Raw genomic sequence first — 17,999 nt, forward strand, 5'->3', positions numbered from 1 at the left:
GGTAAAAGCATTCAGGAGTGGGTTCTATAGCTAAGATGACGCTTGCAGTGGAAGTATTCCTGGAAGAGAAGATTGTAAAATAAAGCATACATTTTTAGTAGTCGTTTGTGTTACTTAGATATATTCACTATCCTTGCAAGTTTTTACCTTCTATTTTGTTCATCCAAACGCAAGAATGGAAATAAAACAAGGAAAAGTTTCACTAATTGTACAGTACTTGTCAGCCGGCAACGCCTTTGTTTTGTTCGAATTTTCTTTGAATTAGCGGTCCTGAAATTTTCGGGAAAGTAATTGCAGCCCGACTGCAGCCATCTCACTCGGGCCATTACAGGCTGTAAGAGTCCCACGCGGCATATCCGTTAAGAGTGGCCGCTCGTTATCATTTGAGATCTAAGCACCGGGGACAATGGGGACCGATGCGCCTGAGCGTCCAATCGGGTGAAAGGTCGGCGAGAGGAGCTGTTGTCGTCCTGTTGGAAATTTAAACCTTAGTGTCAGTTACCTGGTAACGAGGGAGATACGGGAGGAGATGAAATCTAATCCACAGGAGCTACGTTCAGCTAAAGGGACATTCTTACACTTCGTAGTGCGGTTTTCTAATCATTGACTACATCTTCCTAAAACACATCTTTTTTAAAGGAGGCAAAAACTTAATATAGCAAGCGCACTGAAATCAGGGAAAAGCGATACAGATGATTTCATTTCTTTGACCTGTCTTTGCAGAGCGCTGCAGCATTACAAGAACATTTTTTTAGTGTCTCCAGAATCCAGAAGGGACATGTAAGATGCCAAGTCGCCAGAAGCAGGTGATTTTTTGTGCCGGTGGCGTGTTGAGTTTTGCCAGCGCATTGTGCATCGCCGCTGCCATCGGCACGCAGTCCTGGGTGACGGCCACCATTCTGTGCACAACAGGGGCACAGCTAGTTAACGCTACGGGACCCGACCTGGAGAAATTCGTGGGCGAGATCAACTACGGGCTTTTCCGTGGGCAAAGAGACAAGCAGTGCGGTCTGGGGAAGAGACTTACTCAGTTTTCTTGTGAGTATAAATACTGCTGAACATATTCAACATTTTCTTCGTTTCTACTTTACATTTTGCGCATTTTCAGGTGGTAGCGGAAAACATGATCTCACTTATGACTTGTGTATCCGCATGTTTAAAAGCAGTATGGACTGCTGGTTTAGAATCTTTCCTACGGAAATAGTTGTACCGCTTAATTGTTTATAAAACTGTAAACACGTAAGGTATCTTAAACACAATGAAGCTGTAACTTCATGCGGCATGTCACGCCCGCGTGATAAATATGACAATTGTAAACTACAAAAGTCACTTTTTTACCCAATTACCTTAGGCTGACTTTACCCAAACTTAAAATGTTTTTAAACTTTAAAAATATTTTTGAGGAAAATTGTATGGTAAGTTGACTCAACTGAGAATGTGTGTGTTTGTTTTGGCTTTAGTGTCTGTTTCTAGTACAATTGACATAATAACTTGGACAATTATGTTTATAAAAAGCAAATGAATATCATTGGCACAGAATCACCAATCATGTTAGGATGCCACACAGAAATGTTGACAAATCAGGTGACTTTTTCATGATGGAGGATTGGATAGAATGCTGCACGTTTTCCAAAATGTTTGAGCAGTTTCAGGTTATTTTTGGGGAAAAAATGCCATTTTAGCATCGGTTTACTTTAATTTGCATTAAGGGACCACCCTTTTTGTAAAGGTAGTGCAATCTCCACCCCTTTATCTAATGTCAGAGCAAGATAAAGACTGGACATAACAGTAGTATGAGTACCAAAATGTGTGCGATTACGAGGGTGAATATGGGCACATTTGTCAAAACCGTTGTACGCCCTACCCCACACGAGCCGGCTCTTCTTCTGCTTGTGACAACCTGGTTTCTGATTTTTAATATGTTTGTAATCTTGGTGTAAGTGGTTATTTGGCAATATCATTTAATAATGATGTGGTTTTAATGTGGTTAGTGGTCAACTTGCTAGTTTAATTCAAACCTGAAAGTATATTTTTAAAAAACAAGTTTTGGGTGTATTATCATGCAATGCAAGAGTGCCATCAAAAAAATCAGACATGACTGTCAGTAGGCTTTGCGCCTGTAGTAACCAAGTTACCCAAACTATTCTATAACATTTCAGTAATTAGTTATTGCTCTGATGCTGATCTTTCTGCTCATAAACTAGCTCATTATGATAGCATTACGAGAAGAATTCATAATTAATTGCAGAATTATGGCATTTGATGGTTGCTGTAGAGCAGGGGTTGCCAACTCTGGTCTTGGACGACCACAGTGGCCACAGGTTTTCATTCTAACCCTTTTCTTAATTAGTGACCTGTTTTTTTCTCTTAATTAACTTCTTTTGAATTAATTTTATTTGACTTGCTCTTGAAGACTCAGACCCCTAAATTGTTTCTTTTTCCTTATTAGCTGCCAAACAATAATGAGATACAAAAAGAACCAAAACATGACCAGTAGACTCTGTCCATCACACAATATCTGAAAATAAAGAAAGGTGAAGGTCTCAGGAATGCTGATCTGCTCAGGTCCTCAAAACATTTTATCAAGAGAAAATCAATAATTTCAGAAATGTATGTTATTTCACAATCAGAGCAGCATCAAGCCATGGACTAAAGAAAGGGTTTAATTAACAACAAGAATCGACGTCTAATTAAGCAGCTGGTTGGTTGGACTTTGAGGCCCTGACTTAGTTGGTCTTCTGTTGGCTCACTCACTTCACATTTCATTTCTGTTTGGGTGCCATCTAAGGGAAGAAATGAAGCAATGCAGAGGAACGATGGAGAAATTCAGAGGAACAAATCAAAACAAGTCAATTAAAATTAATTCCAAATAAGTTAATTAGCAGCAAAAACAGTGCACTAAATTAAGAAAAGGGTTAGAATGAAAACCTGCAGCCACTGCGGCCCTCCAGGACCGGAGTTGGGGACCTCTGCTCTAGAGTGCCTATTTCTCTTGCACAATTTGGCTCAAAAACTAATCAGCACATCATCATCTCATAACAGGTTTAAGTTTTGAGTTTGGTATTTTTCCGTCCAGCCATTTTAGCTCTTGACCTTCCTCAAGAAACTGTGACAGACAGACAGACACACACCCATCATTGAGAGATAAATGTTTTCGGAACAAAACCAAATCAAATTATGTGATATCATCTACTGTTGAATTCTGCTCTGTACTTGTAATATTTCTATTGCACTATTATATTGAGGATTACTTGTGTTCTGTTCTGTGTATTGTATTGTATTGACCCCCTTCTTTTTGACACCCACTGCACACCCAACCTACACGGAAAGGGGTCTCTTTATGAACTGCCTTTCCCAAGGTTTCTTCCATTTTTTCCCCTACAAGGTTTTTTATTGGGAGTTTTTCCTTGTCTTCTTAGACAGTCAAGACTGGGGGGCTGTCAAAAAGCAGGGTCTGTTAAAGCCCATTGTGGCACTTCCTGTGTGATTTTGGGCTATACAAAAATAAATAGCATTGTAAATTGTATTTTCAGTATCAGGGGACCCTAAAACATTGAGATCCATCTAAAACAAATCTAAAGCTTTCACTCCTCCCCCATAGACGATAGGTTATGGTGGGGCAGGCCGCAACGCAAAAATGTAAATTTTGTTAACATTCAGTAATTCAGTGGAACAAAACTGTTCTATGTTTACAGTTGTTAGTTTAAATAAATCTGAGTAACTCAAATAAGTTACGTTCATCTACTTCCTTCCACTTTGCTTAGAATGACTCATTTGAATTTCGTTCGAATTACCCAGTTCATTTATATGGAATTTCTTGCAAATAATTGAATGAAGTTCCTCCAATGAATCATTTTTGAGTGGCATGATCCTGTGTTTACTTCAGTTTCCTTAGACATGTGAAAGTCTGCCACTTCAGCTGTGAGGCAGTAGCACATACCATAGCACTAAATTTCAGGAGATACTGTATGCTTATATGTTGTATATTTTTGAGATGTCTGTGGTATCATAACATTTAAATTGCAATATTCATGTTCAAAACCACAGGCAATAACAGGTTATTTCTCAGCATAGACCACCAAGTTAAAACAAGCAGGTACTGTACCTACTATATCTTTATATAGCAGTCCAGGGCTTGAAGTGGGCCAGTACACACTGGTACTCAGTACTGGTACTACTCAGTTTTCAGCAGTTGAATACCAACAGTGTTTTTTTGAACATACCAGCTCGCTGTTTGATCGACTGTCAGTGTATTGTGGTGTTCAAAACTTCAAGGGGACCCCCTTGAGACCCCGCTCTTCTATTTACTGTCAATGTATTGAGTGGTCAAAGAGAGCTCTTTCAGAAGTGACTACTCTATTTATTCTTACACTATCTGATGTCTTACTTTAATGTGTATGCAAACTTTTTTATTATTATTATTTACTAATGTTGATTTTATAGAAATTGTCTGTCTGGGTAACCCTTAAGGCTCCTAGATTATTTTCATAGGAAGGCTTTATACATTGTACAGCTATAAAAGGAAATAGTTTCATCTGTGTTGTTAAGAGTTACAATGGATTTTAAGTAGTTTACAGGAGAAAATGTGTAGTAAAAATCATAATTATGCTGATAATTTGTTAAAAAGAAGTTTGATTTCTCTTGAAATTGACTGTTAATATTTTAAAGCACAATAGCATATAAACATCTTAAGAAACAAGGAATATTTAACTAAACAATTATCATCTAATAAGAAATACTGATTTTTAAGAATAAGGCATGTAAACAAGATAGTAAACAGAATAATAAGAGTAAGAATATTTTCTGTCTATTTTCTAAACCCACTGATCCACCCCTTAATTTAGTGAAATAGAGGGCTGTGAGTCTGTTGCAGAACCGCTGGGCTCAAATTAGAATTTAATTTGTCTCAGGGGTGGGGGTTGATTAGTTTTCAATCCCATTCTTGTAAAATTGATCTATTTGTATGGAATGTTCTGTGATTTCAATAAAATAAATCAAATTTTTAAAAAAAAGAATGTAATTTGTCATTATCTGGCACACTAACACACTCAGACACAACCAAAGGCTAAATAAATCAATACTATAAAGACAAAATGTTGCTTTTTTTCTTTTTCAAATGACCAAATCCTTACAATTCTACAGTTTTTCAAATTGTTTTACTGATAATCCAGATGGGGCCCCCCATAAATGAGACAAATTTATGTATCTTAATGAGCCCCCACAGATGAATGAAAGCATCGCTTTTACTTTAATGGCTGGTGAGGTTAAGGGTGGTCACCTCTTTGTAATAAAATGGAGCATTCACAAACAAGTAATTGCATTCCACATTTGAGAGCAGGCTGTTCAATTAAGCCCGTGTTCATTAGGGCTCTGGCACTGGCGTGCACACCATAAATTCACAAAGAGCAAAACTGGACAGCAGAAACAATTCAGTGAATAGACATTCAGAGCACTGGACTGTGGTTGGAGGGACATCTTAACATGCTGCTTTCTGTACAAATTACACTTTAATTAGTGAAGAGACAATTATTTATTGGCAATCTAAACTAACGGATTAAGCACTGAACATGGAACAAATGATAACGGCAGGAATTGTTTTAAAAGCTATGACAACCAACACAAGTTTTTACAGATTCCTTTTGCCTAATGCAGTTAGTTGTCCATTCATCTATCCCGCTATATCCTAACTACAGGGTCACGGGTCTGCTGGAACCGATCCCAGCCAACACAGGGCACAAGGCAGGAAACAAACCCCGGGTAGGGCGCCAGCACACCGCAGGGCACACACACACCAAGCACAATTTAGAATCGCCAATGCACCTAACCTGTATGTCTTTGGACTGTGGGAGGAAACCCACGCAGACATGGGGAGAACATGAACCCAGGTCTCCTAACTGCGAGGCAGCAGCACTAGCCACTGCACCACCCAGTTAGTTGTTTTATGTGTTATACAGTCTGCTGATGTTGTTTCTTAAAATAAAAGGATGAAGAAGAAGGACAGCCAGTCAGCAATTTTAGATATTATCCATGGATTTAGTTAATCATGGTTTTGGACCCCCATTCCTCCAAATGGAGTAAGTGGAGTAGCAGGTCTCCTTATCACGAGCTGGTTAATCTCTGTCCTCCAATGTGTAATTAACACTATAGTTTAGACCTTCAGTGGCTCCTTGTTCCACAAGCATGCTGCTAGAGGGATACTCCTCACATCAGTGTCACACAATATAATGCCTGACCTCATTAAGTGTCCAGAAATCTTCCTATGTGGGAATCAGGATTTACCCTGAATTCTGTCACTGTCCTTGGAACATTGAAAACGTGCTTTGTGATGGAATGTTCTCCTGTCTTGTCCACTGAATGGTTCAAGCTTTTAGGCGGCACCTGTTGCAGTTCACTGTTGAAAGGACAAGAGCCAACAAAAATGAATTTCAAGAAAAACTAACTTCTCATGAAATCAAAACTAATATCTACAGTATATCTCTTCACATTATAACATTTATTTCACAGTAGGAGCTTATTAGTAAGCTTCTGGGGAGGAGCCCCGCCATTCTGTACAGGGCAGGCAATGTGATATATGGGCTAAGGAGTTGTACTCTAAATGTGAAATTCCCATGTCTTCCTGAATTTGTAGGTGTTTAATGTGTTTTCCCTCTCTGTTTCCCCTCACAACTTCAAAACTTGAATTGGGAGTTGGCTGACAGGACTAAAAATTGGGTGATCCAAACAGGGGCGATGAATATGGATGGATGATTATTGAAAATGCTCTGTGAAATAATGTGTGCCTTAATCGTTTTAGACCTCCTTTTATATCATGCGTGCATGTTTTATGATCAAGTGGATTTGGTTTACTATCTTTGGGTTCAAAATCAGATTACAGGAAGATGGATAATGCCCTGGCTGGGTCGGAATACATTGCTGCTTGAAATGCACTAGGGAAATAAAAGATATTGGACAAAAAAGAGATGATATGCTAATGATATGCTTTGGGGGTCATCACTGCTGTCTAGTACTGACATTTTGTTCCTGTATCATCAATAAAGGGCTTGAGCCTTATCTCTGAACATTCTTGGGTGGCATGCATGAATGTACCCTGTTACACTTTGTCGCTCTGTGCCCAATATTGTTAAAATAGACTGTGGACCTCTACTACCCCATAGTAATAACAACCGGAATTATTAGGCTCAATAAATGAATGTATTATTTAAGATGTTTTGATAAAGTGGGAAACCTGCAGCATCCTGAATTTATATGTAGGCTTGGATTTCTAATAATGTAGTTTCATCTGCATAGTCGGTTATCAATAAGAGTCAAGGTCTTCTTAATTTTTGAACTGCCATGGTAACACCCTAATTAAAAACAAAATGCAAAGGCAGAATTGTAAACTTACAATTTGCTATTTGTACACGACAGAAAGTATAAGCTGATACAAATTTTAAATAAGGAAGTTTAGTTGTCTATTATTTTTTATTTTTTAAATACAATTACGATTTTAAGAAGCGAGTGGCACGCTGGTGCAGTAGTTAGCACTGCTGCTTCGTGGATCCTGATTCCTGGGTGGACATCTGACACCTGGTTGCCATCTGAGAGCATGGATTCATGTGGATTTTTTTGTAGATATTCTGTTTTTCCTTAACACATTCCCAAGACAAATATTTTAGGATATTAGATCATTTAAAACTGACCTAGTGTGAGAAGGTGTGTGTTTGATTGAACTGTGCAATAGACGTACACTTTTTCCATGGTTCCCAACTTATACTCATTATAAACAAGATAGGCCACAGTCCCCAATGACCTTGAATTAGATGAAGAGAGTTTGAGAATATTACATTAATTTGAAAAGCAATTAGGCTTTGAATATTCTTTGAAAAAAAAAACATTTAAATAGGTTTAAACTTTTTTATATTCACGTTCCAGTTATCAGAAAGGTGTGATATGTCCTTTGGCTTATATTAAAGGTAAAGAAAGTGCCATTTACTTTGATAAATGATATTCCTATGCAAGTATTTGTTTACAATGTAAATGGTGAGCTGGCATACAGTTGGGTATACCAAGTCAATGTCTTACTTCTGTTTTCTAGTTTTTCCTGATCTAATGGGTGCTATCCCGGCCAGCCTCCATGTCACTGTCATTTTGTTCTCCATGGCAATGATTGTATTTTCATTAGTTGCAACCGGCTTTTTCATGTTCAATGCATTTGGCAAACCTTATGAGACACTTCATGGACCACTTGGCCTATATCTGTGGAACTTCATATCATGTAAGTATAGAGTTTCTGTTCTGTGTCATCTCTCCTTCTGTTTACTCAGCCCTGGTAAGGATATCTGTACCCTTGATTCCTGGCTGGGATGTTTTTTAGTGTGGTGTTTGCTGCAGTTTCCTCTATAGTCCCAGCTACCTATCATTAGGATACAAGTTAATCAATGTGAGTGTGTATAAATGTGTTAATCGCACTGTTTTGGTGGCTTTTAAATCTCTATTCTGTAAACTTTAGGTGAATAGAAATGCATAGGCTGCACTGAACTGAATGGTCTACTTTTGCACAAGCCTATTCATGTGTTCTTATCTTCTTATATTTCTGTGTATCCTGCTGCGAACTGCTAGTCCTACCTTTACACTCTTTGTATATGAAATAGGCTGTAGATTCATAATGGCACAAACTATAAAAAAGTATTTTCAGACAAAAAGAATACATTTCATTTTTCCATTTCAAATCTCTTTTTGTCTGTCTCACAGGTTCCTGTGGTTGCCTGGTGATGATCCTCTTTGCTTCAGAGGTTAAAATCAATCACCTTTCTGAGAAAATTGCAAACAACAATGAAAATGGCTTTTTGTATAAAACTCACAGTGAAAAATATGACAAGTCATTCTGGATCATTGTGTTTTGCTTCTTTGCCAGCCTCCTAAACATATTGCTCATCCGAGTGGCTGGAATCCAGTTTCCATTTCAGGAAGCAAAAGCATCAGAAGCGAGAACTGGAGCAGCCGACCTTCTCTATTAACTGGTTGGGGACTTTCCTTCTCAGCCTACTGGCTGTTGTGGAATTAGTAGGACCATAATCAATATAAAATGGAAGACATTTCAAAGGTTTTACATGTAAACAGCCTGTTATGAGACTGCCTTTGTGTGACTAATGCATAACGATGGCACCACTGTCTCCCACAGAGCTTGGCCAGAAGTGAAGCTAACAAAATAAAATTGACATTTGCGGCTTAAACTGAGAAACAGAAAAAGTGAGCACTAGGAAAAGTGTAACGGTGTATTTGAACAAATAAAAGATAAATGACATATTAGCTCAAACACTGGTAGATTCAAGGATGGAAAATAATGAGTACTAACAAGAAGAGGAAAGCAAAAATCACATCATGTAACAGAGTTGCAAACCTAAAATGATAAAAATAATGGCAATGTTTATATAAAAATATCCCCTAAAATAAGAAACAAGAACCTGCAACACATTTCCTATCCACCTATTAATATTCTGAATTTACTTTTACAGTAATGAGTCATGTGAAAGTCAAAGCTGTTCCAAGCAGTTAAAAGTAGCAAGGCAGGAACCAACTGTGGTGAGGCTCCATTCCATCACAAGGCTCATTCACAAAAACAGACATCCATACTCTGATCAGTCAACCTTTGGACTGTAGGATGACCAAGGAATCCAAAATGAAAGCCAAAGCAAGGGAGAGAAGAATGTACAAGCGCAAGTTTGGGATCAAACTGAACTCCAACCGCAGCATGTTGCTTATCAGTCATATGTTTTTTGACACCAGATTCTCTCGCAACCTAAAATAGCACCATTTAGTATTGGGTGCTGGAGTATTTATGTATTTTGGAATTCCCAAGGACGGTACTGGACTAGGCACAACTGCCAAGTTTATCTTCATGTGAAAATGATTCACAAAGAGTTAACTGACAGATAAAGCAACACTAGAACAAATGAGATTCTGATTAAAGCAACTGCTTCAAAACAGGTTCAGTCATTGAGGTAATAAACATCCCATCATGTTCATCGACATGTACAAAAATGCTGGGCAGGCCCATCTCTTCATTACACTGCTTACCCAGTGCTTAAAGAATAGATGGCATTAACTGACTGTAAGGGGGACTGCCGGAGTGTGTTTGGCAATTGCTTGGTTGACAAAAACTGCTCTGTTTGCTGATGTTTCATGTTGAAGAGTGGCTAAAGGTGATAATGGAAAGAAAAATAAAATAAAAGTTAGGAGCAACAGTGGGCAAAAGCTCTGAAAAGAAGCAGACAAACTCTGGGCCATTTTCACATGATGAAAAGTCTAACGTTTTCCTGCCCCTGGTTCCTGCCTCTATAACTAGTAATAAGAGCTCTGTTATTAAAATAGCCTGATTTTGAATTAAACTGTGCCAAAATGTATGTAGAGGGGATATTTCATTTTGGTTCTGAACTTTAGATAATGAAATATCATTTTGTATTTGTTCTTATTTCACTGATGTTTATATTATTTATTAGTTTTATCATTTTAAAATTAATTCAACTTTGTTAAACATTTAGATCTACAGGAAATGCCTTCCATCTGTTTATTTTAATAGCTAAGCATACTTCAGTCTCCATGAAAAAGTTTCCTTTCAATTCTAGAAGAGGACCGTAATGTCAGAATAAAGGAACTTTGCTTGGAGACTCATAAGATCAGTTAGACCACAACATGGATTTTATTCACTAGTAGAATTAACTCAGAAAAGAACAATGAAACAATAAACGCAGTTTGCAACTGAGAAAAACTGGGCGTTTGTCTTCTAAGATTAACTCAGAACATTTGAACTGTGCAGCAAAAGTATCAGTGAGCAGGGCTGGTTTTATCTTGCCCATTACTAAGCAGGATTTTATCCTCTCACTAGCAGGTGGAGTAACTTGGCTGTTTATGCACAAACTCCATCACCATCCTCGCCTTCACTGCCATCTGTAGCTGCTGTTGCTCCCACCGTGTGTTTGTTGGTGGTACTACAAGTGTGACTTCACACAACACAGTCCTCCAGTGGCACTTCAGACACTGAAAAGGACAACATGAGCAGTGACACCTTCTGTGACCAACAGGAGACACTGACAATATATAATTGTGGAATTCAGGACCCCAGTTCACTTATGGGAACCACATTTACTATATGTGGAGTTCCACCAGTTGCTGGAGGTCAATAAATATCTGAGGCATGCTTTGTTGTAGCTCCTGAAGGGTATGGGAGAAGACAGCCCTTCTTGGCCTTACTAGTACAGCACTTGGAGCCTTACAAGGAGACTTATGTCCATAAAATCTTAGAACTTTGTATCATCTGGGACCCCCATGAGTAACTGCTAAAGCATACCCGGATGCAGCAAGAGTCCAGGTCACAGCACAACTGAATCTGGAGTCATTACATGTTGTCAGAGCTTGACTGACAAGAAGGAGTAAGGCAGAAAGACAGCCCAAGGTCAGATGAAAGTATTTATTCATGAGTTAAAGGAGGGTGAGTAGTAGAGTGATGTATGGAGTGCTTCTGATGCCTGATGGGAAGATTCTGTTGTCAGTTTAGGTGTCTTAGCGATCTACTGGAGGGGAGGTGGGTGGCCAGTTGGCCAAGGTCTCCAGGACTGTGGTTGTGTTTGACGTTGTCTTTGACCTTCTCTCTTATAATTGACTATGGACCCTCCAGAGTTTTATTTTCTCCAGGTATGTTGCTGACTGAAGTTTTTGTTTTCTTTTTCTCCGTTGTCAACTGGACATAGTTCAACAATTCATTAATAAACAGATAGTGTTGGGCCCATTAGTGTTATTTAGTTTCAAACTACTTTGTTTTTCTTTCTTTAAAAGCAAATCTGTGCACCATGTATAATCATTGTATAGTTAGTAAAAAGTAAAGTTTGTACAGTATTTGCATTGTAGCTGAGAAGTTGTTTGTAAAGTGCACTATTTAAAAATATACTGAATTGAAATGTGTTAAATTGAATGAATGTTTAGGAAGGCCCCAGGGCATAAGATCTTTTACTGTTTTCCTTTTATTATACTTTGTACTTTCTCCATTCAGTTGTCCTTCCCTTGCAATAAAATCTCTTGCATTTTCGTACTTCAGAATCCAATATTGATTTTTCAAGAAGTGGGGTCCAGTCTGCACCCTCTCCAAAGCCCCAGGATGGACTTATTTGGACTATGATTCACTAGCTAGGCTCCAATCTGTCTACCATCATTTTCTAGCCAAAGGCATGTCATTATAATGAAATTAGCCCCATGAATACATCCTTCTCACCTCACTCCAGTTGCTGGGGTTCTTCAGTCCTGTTACAATTCTCATCCTTCATGGGTCTGTTTTTAAACCTCCCTATTTGGGTTGCCGTCCAGCCACCATGAGCAGCACATCCCCTAGGTATACCAGATGGCTTCAAGTTACACCATTTATAACATACTGAGACCACAAGAAAAAAGCTGTATCTTGGGTTCCTTACATTACTGTCTGATTTGGTGCTCAATGTGAAAGACTTATAATTCATAATTTTATGTAATACCTTTCATGGTGTCATACCTTTTATTTGAAACCCACCGCAAAGCACTTCATGCATAGGGTGTAATGCATCACCAATAATTAATAAACCATAGAATATTTTAAAGAACTATTGGGTATTGTGTGTCATGTTAAGAAGATGTGAAATATTTGTTTATTCCCCTAATTCCATTGCTGTGTAAAAGAGAATGGAAGCAGCACTGAGCGTAAAACCAATCTTGGATGGCATGTAACATGGCAGGATACATTTAATTTAAGCATATCATTGGTACTATATTATGACAAAGAGATCATGCAGTAATGTTAAACTACATGATATACATTTTTTGCTAGAAAACAATTACTTTTATTAAGATCTAAAATGGCTTGAAGCACAAAGAGACCTAAAACATTTACCTAAAAAGATCATAATGTACTTTTTACTACAGCCATTTTAATTCTCCAGGAGATTGTACTTCTATTTTTTTTTTAATATCCAGAATTTAGATCCTATTATACTTGAGTCTGGAAATTTATGATGGAACATATGGGAGGAAGCTGATTTTTCATGCTACTTGTCATGTTATATACCAGATATTATGAAAGCTGAAGCCCCAACCAGAAACCAAGACATGGGACTTTAGGATGGCATTGAACAACAATTATATTTTCTTCTCAGCAAATCTAAATTCTCTGCTTCTATGGTAGTATCTGTTTGACGGTTCTCTGTTTAATAAGTTAGACTTTGGTTTCTCCGCCAACAATGATAGACTCAAGAATGGACCATTTTAAATGCAGTCAGTGTTGAGGATTAAAAAAAAAAAAAGAAAGAAAAATACAATTTGTTCCAAAATGGCTTTTCACTGTTTTCAATTATAGTGGGGTGCCAGTCAATACTCCAGGTAAATAAAGTACAAAGAATAAGACAGGGCTATATATGGCCATGACATTGAGAAAGAAGCAAACGCTGACATAGACAACATATGTAACTATTCCAGTGACAGTCCAGGATATTAGGTGCTGCTGGGTGGCAGTTGCCCCATGTGTGTGCTCGGTACCTTGGAAGGGAAACTATTAAAGACAGAGAGAGAGTAAAGTTAAGCAGGGTAACTAGAAGTGCCAACACCTTCAGCTCTCTAAAGGGTACCATGCTGTGCCTCAAACAGTGAGGACAAAGGAACACTTGGGGTGGGTGATCACCAAGAGCCTCTAGGTGGGCCTCTAAGCCTGTTGTCACTCTTGCAATTTTAGTGAAGAACAGTGCATGGCTGGAAGAGACCAGAGGATGGTGTTAAAGGTTCATGCCTACCGGTGGCACCTTTCAGTATAAAGCTGATTGGAGAGAAAGAAGAGGCAGCACTCACCTGATTGGAGACAGAGAGGAGATGTGTCAGAGAGTGACACAGGAGGTATTGGTGTTGAGATTCTTTTAGGTGGGCCAGTGAATAGGCCACTAAACCTAGATGGGGTTAAAGGGCCCTCGAGTCCTTGGGCCAAGGCCTAGGCTAATTTTAACTTATATTAATGATTAGCCAGGAATTCTGCCAAAATTGGATTTACATTGAAACTTTGAGCATTGTTTTGTATAAAAAGAAATCCAGAATAATGTTTAGTGATCAGTAAAGTATCTACGTAAACACTTACACCACCTATATTTTCATGCCATCTGCAACCTTGTAGCAGCGTTTACACAGGGATTACAATGCCCATCAAGCAGCAGAGGTGAGACTGATGGGAGAACATCTTGGTCAACGTGCTCAAGGTTGAAACTGTAACACCAAAAAAAATTAAGGATCTCATGTAATTTAGATTACAATTTCATTGCCTCACAGGCTTACATTTTGTGACTAGGAGTAAGTTTGTTTGTCTCTTTGGGGGTTATGTTTAGCTATTTAAAATTTCTAAAAGACTCTTTCACCCTATTTATTGTAATTTGAAGTCTTTCCTGAGAAATTTATAAGTCCAAAAAGGAATGTACTGTGTTGCCAAATGCTCAAAAAGTTATGTTCATTATTTTTCATCCTTCTTAAAAAATGGAAAAACTCTTCTAGCTATCTATGTTACATGGTGACTTCTATCTATCTATATCTATCTATCTATCTATCTATCTATCTATCTATCTATCTATCATGCCCCTTTGCTAAAAGGGGCTGCATAATCACAGTCTCCCAGACAGGGAGCCACAATGCTGGTCTCTGACAGCCCCTCCTGACTTTGTCCTTAAACTGTCTCCTTGGCTATGGTCTCTGTGCTAATCAGTGTCCTGCCTCCATTCACTGTTTTCTAAAAGAAGATTAGGTACTCTTGCAATTTGTTTTGTTCACAAAATCAATATCAAGTGCATCATGACTTGAATTTTTACTTTTTAAATTAGTTAATTCCCTTTCATAGATTATGCTGACCAAAAGTTTGAAGAGAACTGATCTTGTCTTGCCTAACAACGTTACCTTCTTTCTACTGTACTGAAAAATATTCAGTTGTATCAGTATGTAAAGCCAATGTCACATTACTCAATTTTTCCAGACTTCATTTACATGATGTTAGCAACAGACATAGCACACTCCTGTGACCACCATTAGTGTTGTGTGACATACCCAGTGACTCAGTCTGACTAGTCTGTGACTCGCCCTGACAACCAGTGAGTTCTCATCTGGAAGTACAATGCAAATAATGCAGCAAGGATGAATAATGAACAAGGGTGTTTTGGACCTCACAAACAGCAGAGAAGCTCATCTGTCTGATGTTCCATGTTTTATGTACAACAACAAAATACAAAAAAGAAAAAAGAGCAGAAGTTGCAGCTGATCTTGCCATACCTGGAAAGCATTTGTACACTACCAGCTCTGCCAGGAAGCATGTAATTGCCTATCAGAAAAAGGAGTGAGCTTACAATATTACAGAAATGTGAAACTATACTGGAAAGTTATCACGCAGACAAAATTACAAATCAAACCATTCATATGTGATTAAAGTGCACATTACAGACTTCAAATAAAAGCTATTTGCCTACATTTCGGTCACATCATGTAGAAATGACAACACTTTTTTATGTGGTCCTCCCATTTCAGGACACAATACTTGGGACATAATAATAGTAGGTATATTAAAGCAGTCATATTTAGTACTTTGTTGCATAACCATTGCATGCAATGATTGCTTGAAGTCTGTGATTCATATACATCACCAAGTGCCGACTATGTTTTCTGGTGATGCTCTGCCAAGGCTCTAATGCGGCCATCTTTAGTTCTTGCTTGTTTCAGGGGCTAGTCCCCTTACGTTTTCTATCCAGCATATGGAAAGCATGCTCAATTGGATTTAAATCAGGTGACTGGCTTGGCAATTCAAGAATTTTCCATTGTTTAGCTTTGAAAAACTCCATTGTTGCCCTAGCAGTATTTTTGGGATCATTATCTTGTTGTAGGATTAAGCACCATCCAATGAGTTTGGAGGCATTTGCTGGAAATTGAGCAGATGTTTATGTTCACCTCAGAATCTCTTGTGCGACTGCCATCAGCAGCTGCATCATCAAAGAAGAGAAGTGTACCAGTACCTGTGGGAGCGATACATGCCCAAGCCATAACACCCCCACCACCACATTTAACAGATGATGAGGTGGTATGCTTTGGAACTTGAGAAGTTCCTTTTTGTCTGCACACTTTTCCCTTGCCATCATTCCAATTCAGGTTAATCTTTGTCTTGTCTGTCCACAAGACCTCTTTCCAATATTCTGCAGGCTCTTTTAAGTACTTTTTTGCAAAAATCTGGCAATCCTGTTCTTGTGGCTAAAATGTGTTGTAATTTTGGCATGGTTTAACCAAAATTTATGCAAATACTCTTAAATGAAAGTCTGCAATGTGTACTTTAATCATGTCTGAATTGCTTGGTTGTAATTTTAAACTGAGGAGCAGAAGGGAATATTAAGGAAAAATTGTCTCTATACCAGACATTATGGAGAGCACAATATATATATATATATATATATATATATATATATATATATAAACTGCTCAAAAAAATTAAAGGAACACTTTGAAAACACATCAGATCTCAATGGGAAAAAAAATCCTGCTGGATATCTATACTGATATGGACTGTGAAATGTGTTAGGAACAAAAGGATGCCACATTGTTTGATGGAAATGAAATTTATCAACCTAAAGAGGGCTGAATTGAAAGACAACCCGAAAATCAAACTGAAAAAATGATACATCAGGCTAGTACATTTTGCCAAAATTTCATTGCAGCAACTCAATATTGTACTCAGTAGTTTGTATGGCTCCCACATGCTTGTATGCATGCCTGACAACGTTGGGGCACGTGGAGCACTTTAAAAAACTACTGAAAACACATTATTTTAACATGGCCTTCTCGTAACTTCACTGTAATTTAATCCTGATACTCTGTATATCTAATTCATTATAATAACTATTCATTCAAAATCTGTACTAACCCCTACTCTCTCTTCTGTTTCCTTTTCCGGTGTCCTGTTGGTGGTGGCGTGCGCCACCACCATCTACCCAAAGCACCATGATGTTCCAACAATGATGGATGGATTAAAAGCCAGAAGTCTGTATGACCATCACCATCAAGTGACTCCGTGAAAAACCCAAACTACAAAGAGGACTATTTCATTTATGTTAGGTAGAATGCCCAAAGGGGACTGGGCAGTCTCGTGGCCTGGAACCCCTACAGATTTTATTTTTTTCTCCAGCCTTCTGCAGTTTTTTTTTGTTTTTTCTGTCCACCCTGGCCATCGGACCTTACTCCTTTCTATGTTAATTAATGTTGTCTTATTTTAATTTCTTATTTTGTCTTTTATTTTTCTTCTCTCCATTATGTAAAGCACTTTGAGCTACTTTTTGTATGAAAATGTGCTATATAAATAAATGTTGTTGTTGTTGTTCCTAATGAGACAACATTTTACATTTACATTTACATTTACATCATTTAGCAGACGCTCTTATCCAGAGCGACTTACAACAGTGATGTCCTGGGGGATCGCCTCCCAGATCTGGACCAGGGTATCACTGAGCTCCTGGACAGTTTGAGGTGCAACCTGGCAGCATTGGATGGACCAAAACATAATGTCCCAGAGGTGTTCTATTGGATTTAGGTCAGGAGAGCGAGGAGACCAGTCAGTGGTATCAATTAATTCATCCTCCAGGAACTGCCTTCATACTCTCACCACATGACGCCGGGCATTGTCGTGCACCAGGAGAAACCCAGAACCCACTGCACCAGCATAGAGTCTGACAATGGGTCCAAGGATTTCATCCCGATACCTCATGACAGTCAAGGTGTCATTGTCTAGCCTGTAGAGGTCTGTACATCCCTCCATGGATATGCCTCCCCAGACCATCACTGACCCACCACCAAACTGGTCATGCAGAACGATGTTACAGGCAGCATAATGTTCTCCATGAATTCTCCAGACCCTTTCACGTCTGTCACATGTGCTCAGGGTGAACCAGCTCTCATCTGTGAAAAAGACAGGGCACCAGTGTTGGACCTGCCAATTCTGGTAT

The 17,999-nt window shown here is 38.5% G+C and overlaps 1 protein-coding gene across 1 annotated transcript; it reads left to right on the top strand.

Moving 5' to 3' along the window:
- The first annotated feature begins 373 nt into the window (after positions 1-373).
- On the top strand, positions 374-10,958 carry clrn1 (clarin 1). Its single transcript, XM_028792101.2, has 3 exons — positions 374-1,038; positions 8,075-8,254; positions 8,731-10,958. The coding sequence occupies exons 1-3, from the start codon at positions 786-788 to the stop codon at positions 8,994-8,996; spliced, it is 699 nt and encodes a 232-aa protein (XP_028647934.1). The 5' UTR covers positions 374-785; the 3' UTR covers positions 8,997-10,958.
- The last annotated feature ends 7,041 nt before the right edge of the window (positions 10,959-17,999 follow it).

The sequence above is a fragment of the Erpetoichthys calabaricus genome, chromosome 2, assembly GCF_900747795.2.
Source record: "Erpetoichthys calabaricus chromosome 2, fErpCal1.3, whole genome shotgun sequence".
Taxonomy (NCBI): domain Eukaryota; kingdom Metazoa; phylum Chordata; class Cladistia; order Polypteriformes; family Polypteridae; genus Erpetoichthys; species Erpetoichthys calabaricus.

Bases quoted from the DNA above. Each gene is read 5' to 3' on its own strand.
- clrn1 (XM_028792101.2), top strand. From the start codon at position 786: ATGCCAAGTCGCCAGAAGCAGGTGATTTTTTGTGCCGGTGGCGTGTTG. The intron at 1,039-8,074 runs GTGAGTATAAAT...TCTGTTTTCTAG, and splicing joins GAGACTTACTCAGTTTTCTT to TTTTTCCTGATCTAATGGGT. The intron at 8,255-8,730 runs GTAAGTATAGAG...TCTGTCTCACAG, and splicing joins TCTGTGGAACTTCATATCAT to GTTCCTGTGGTTGCCTGGTG.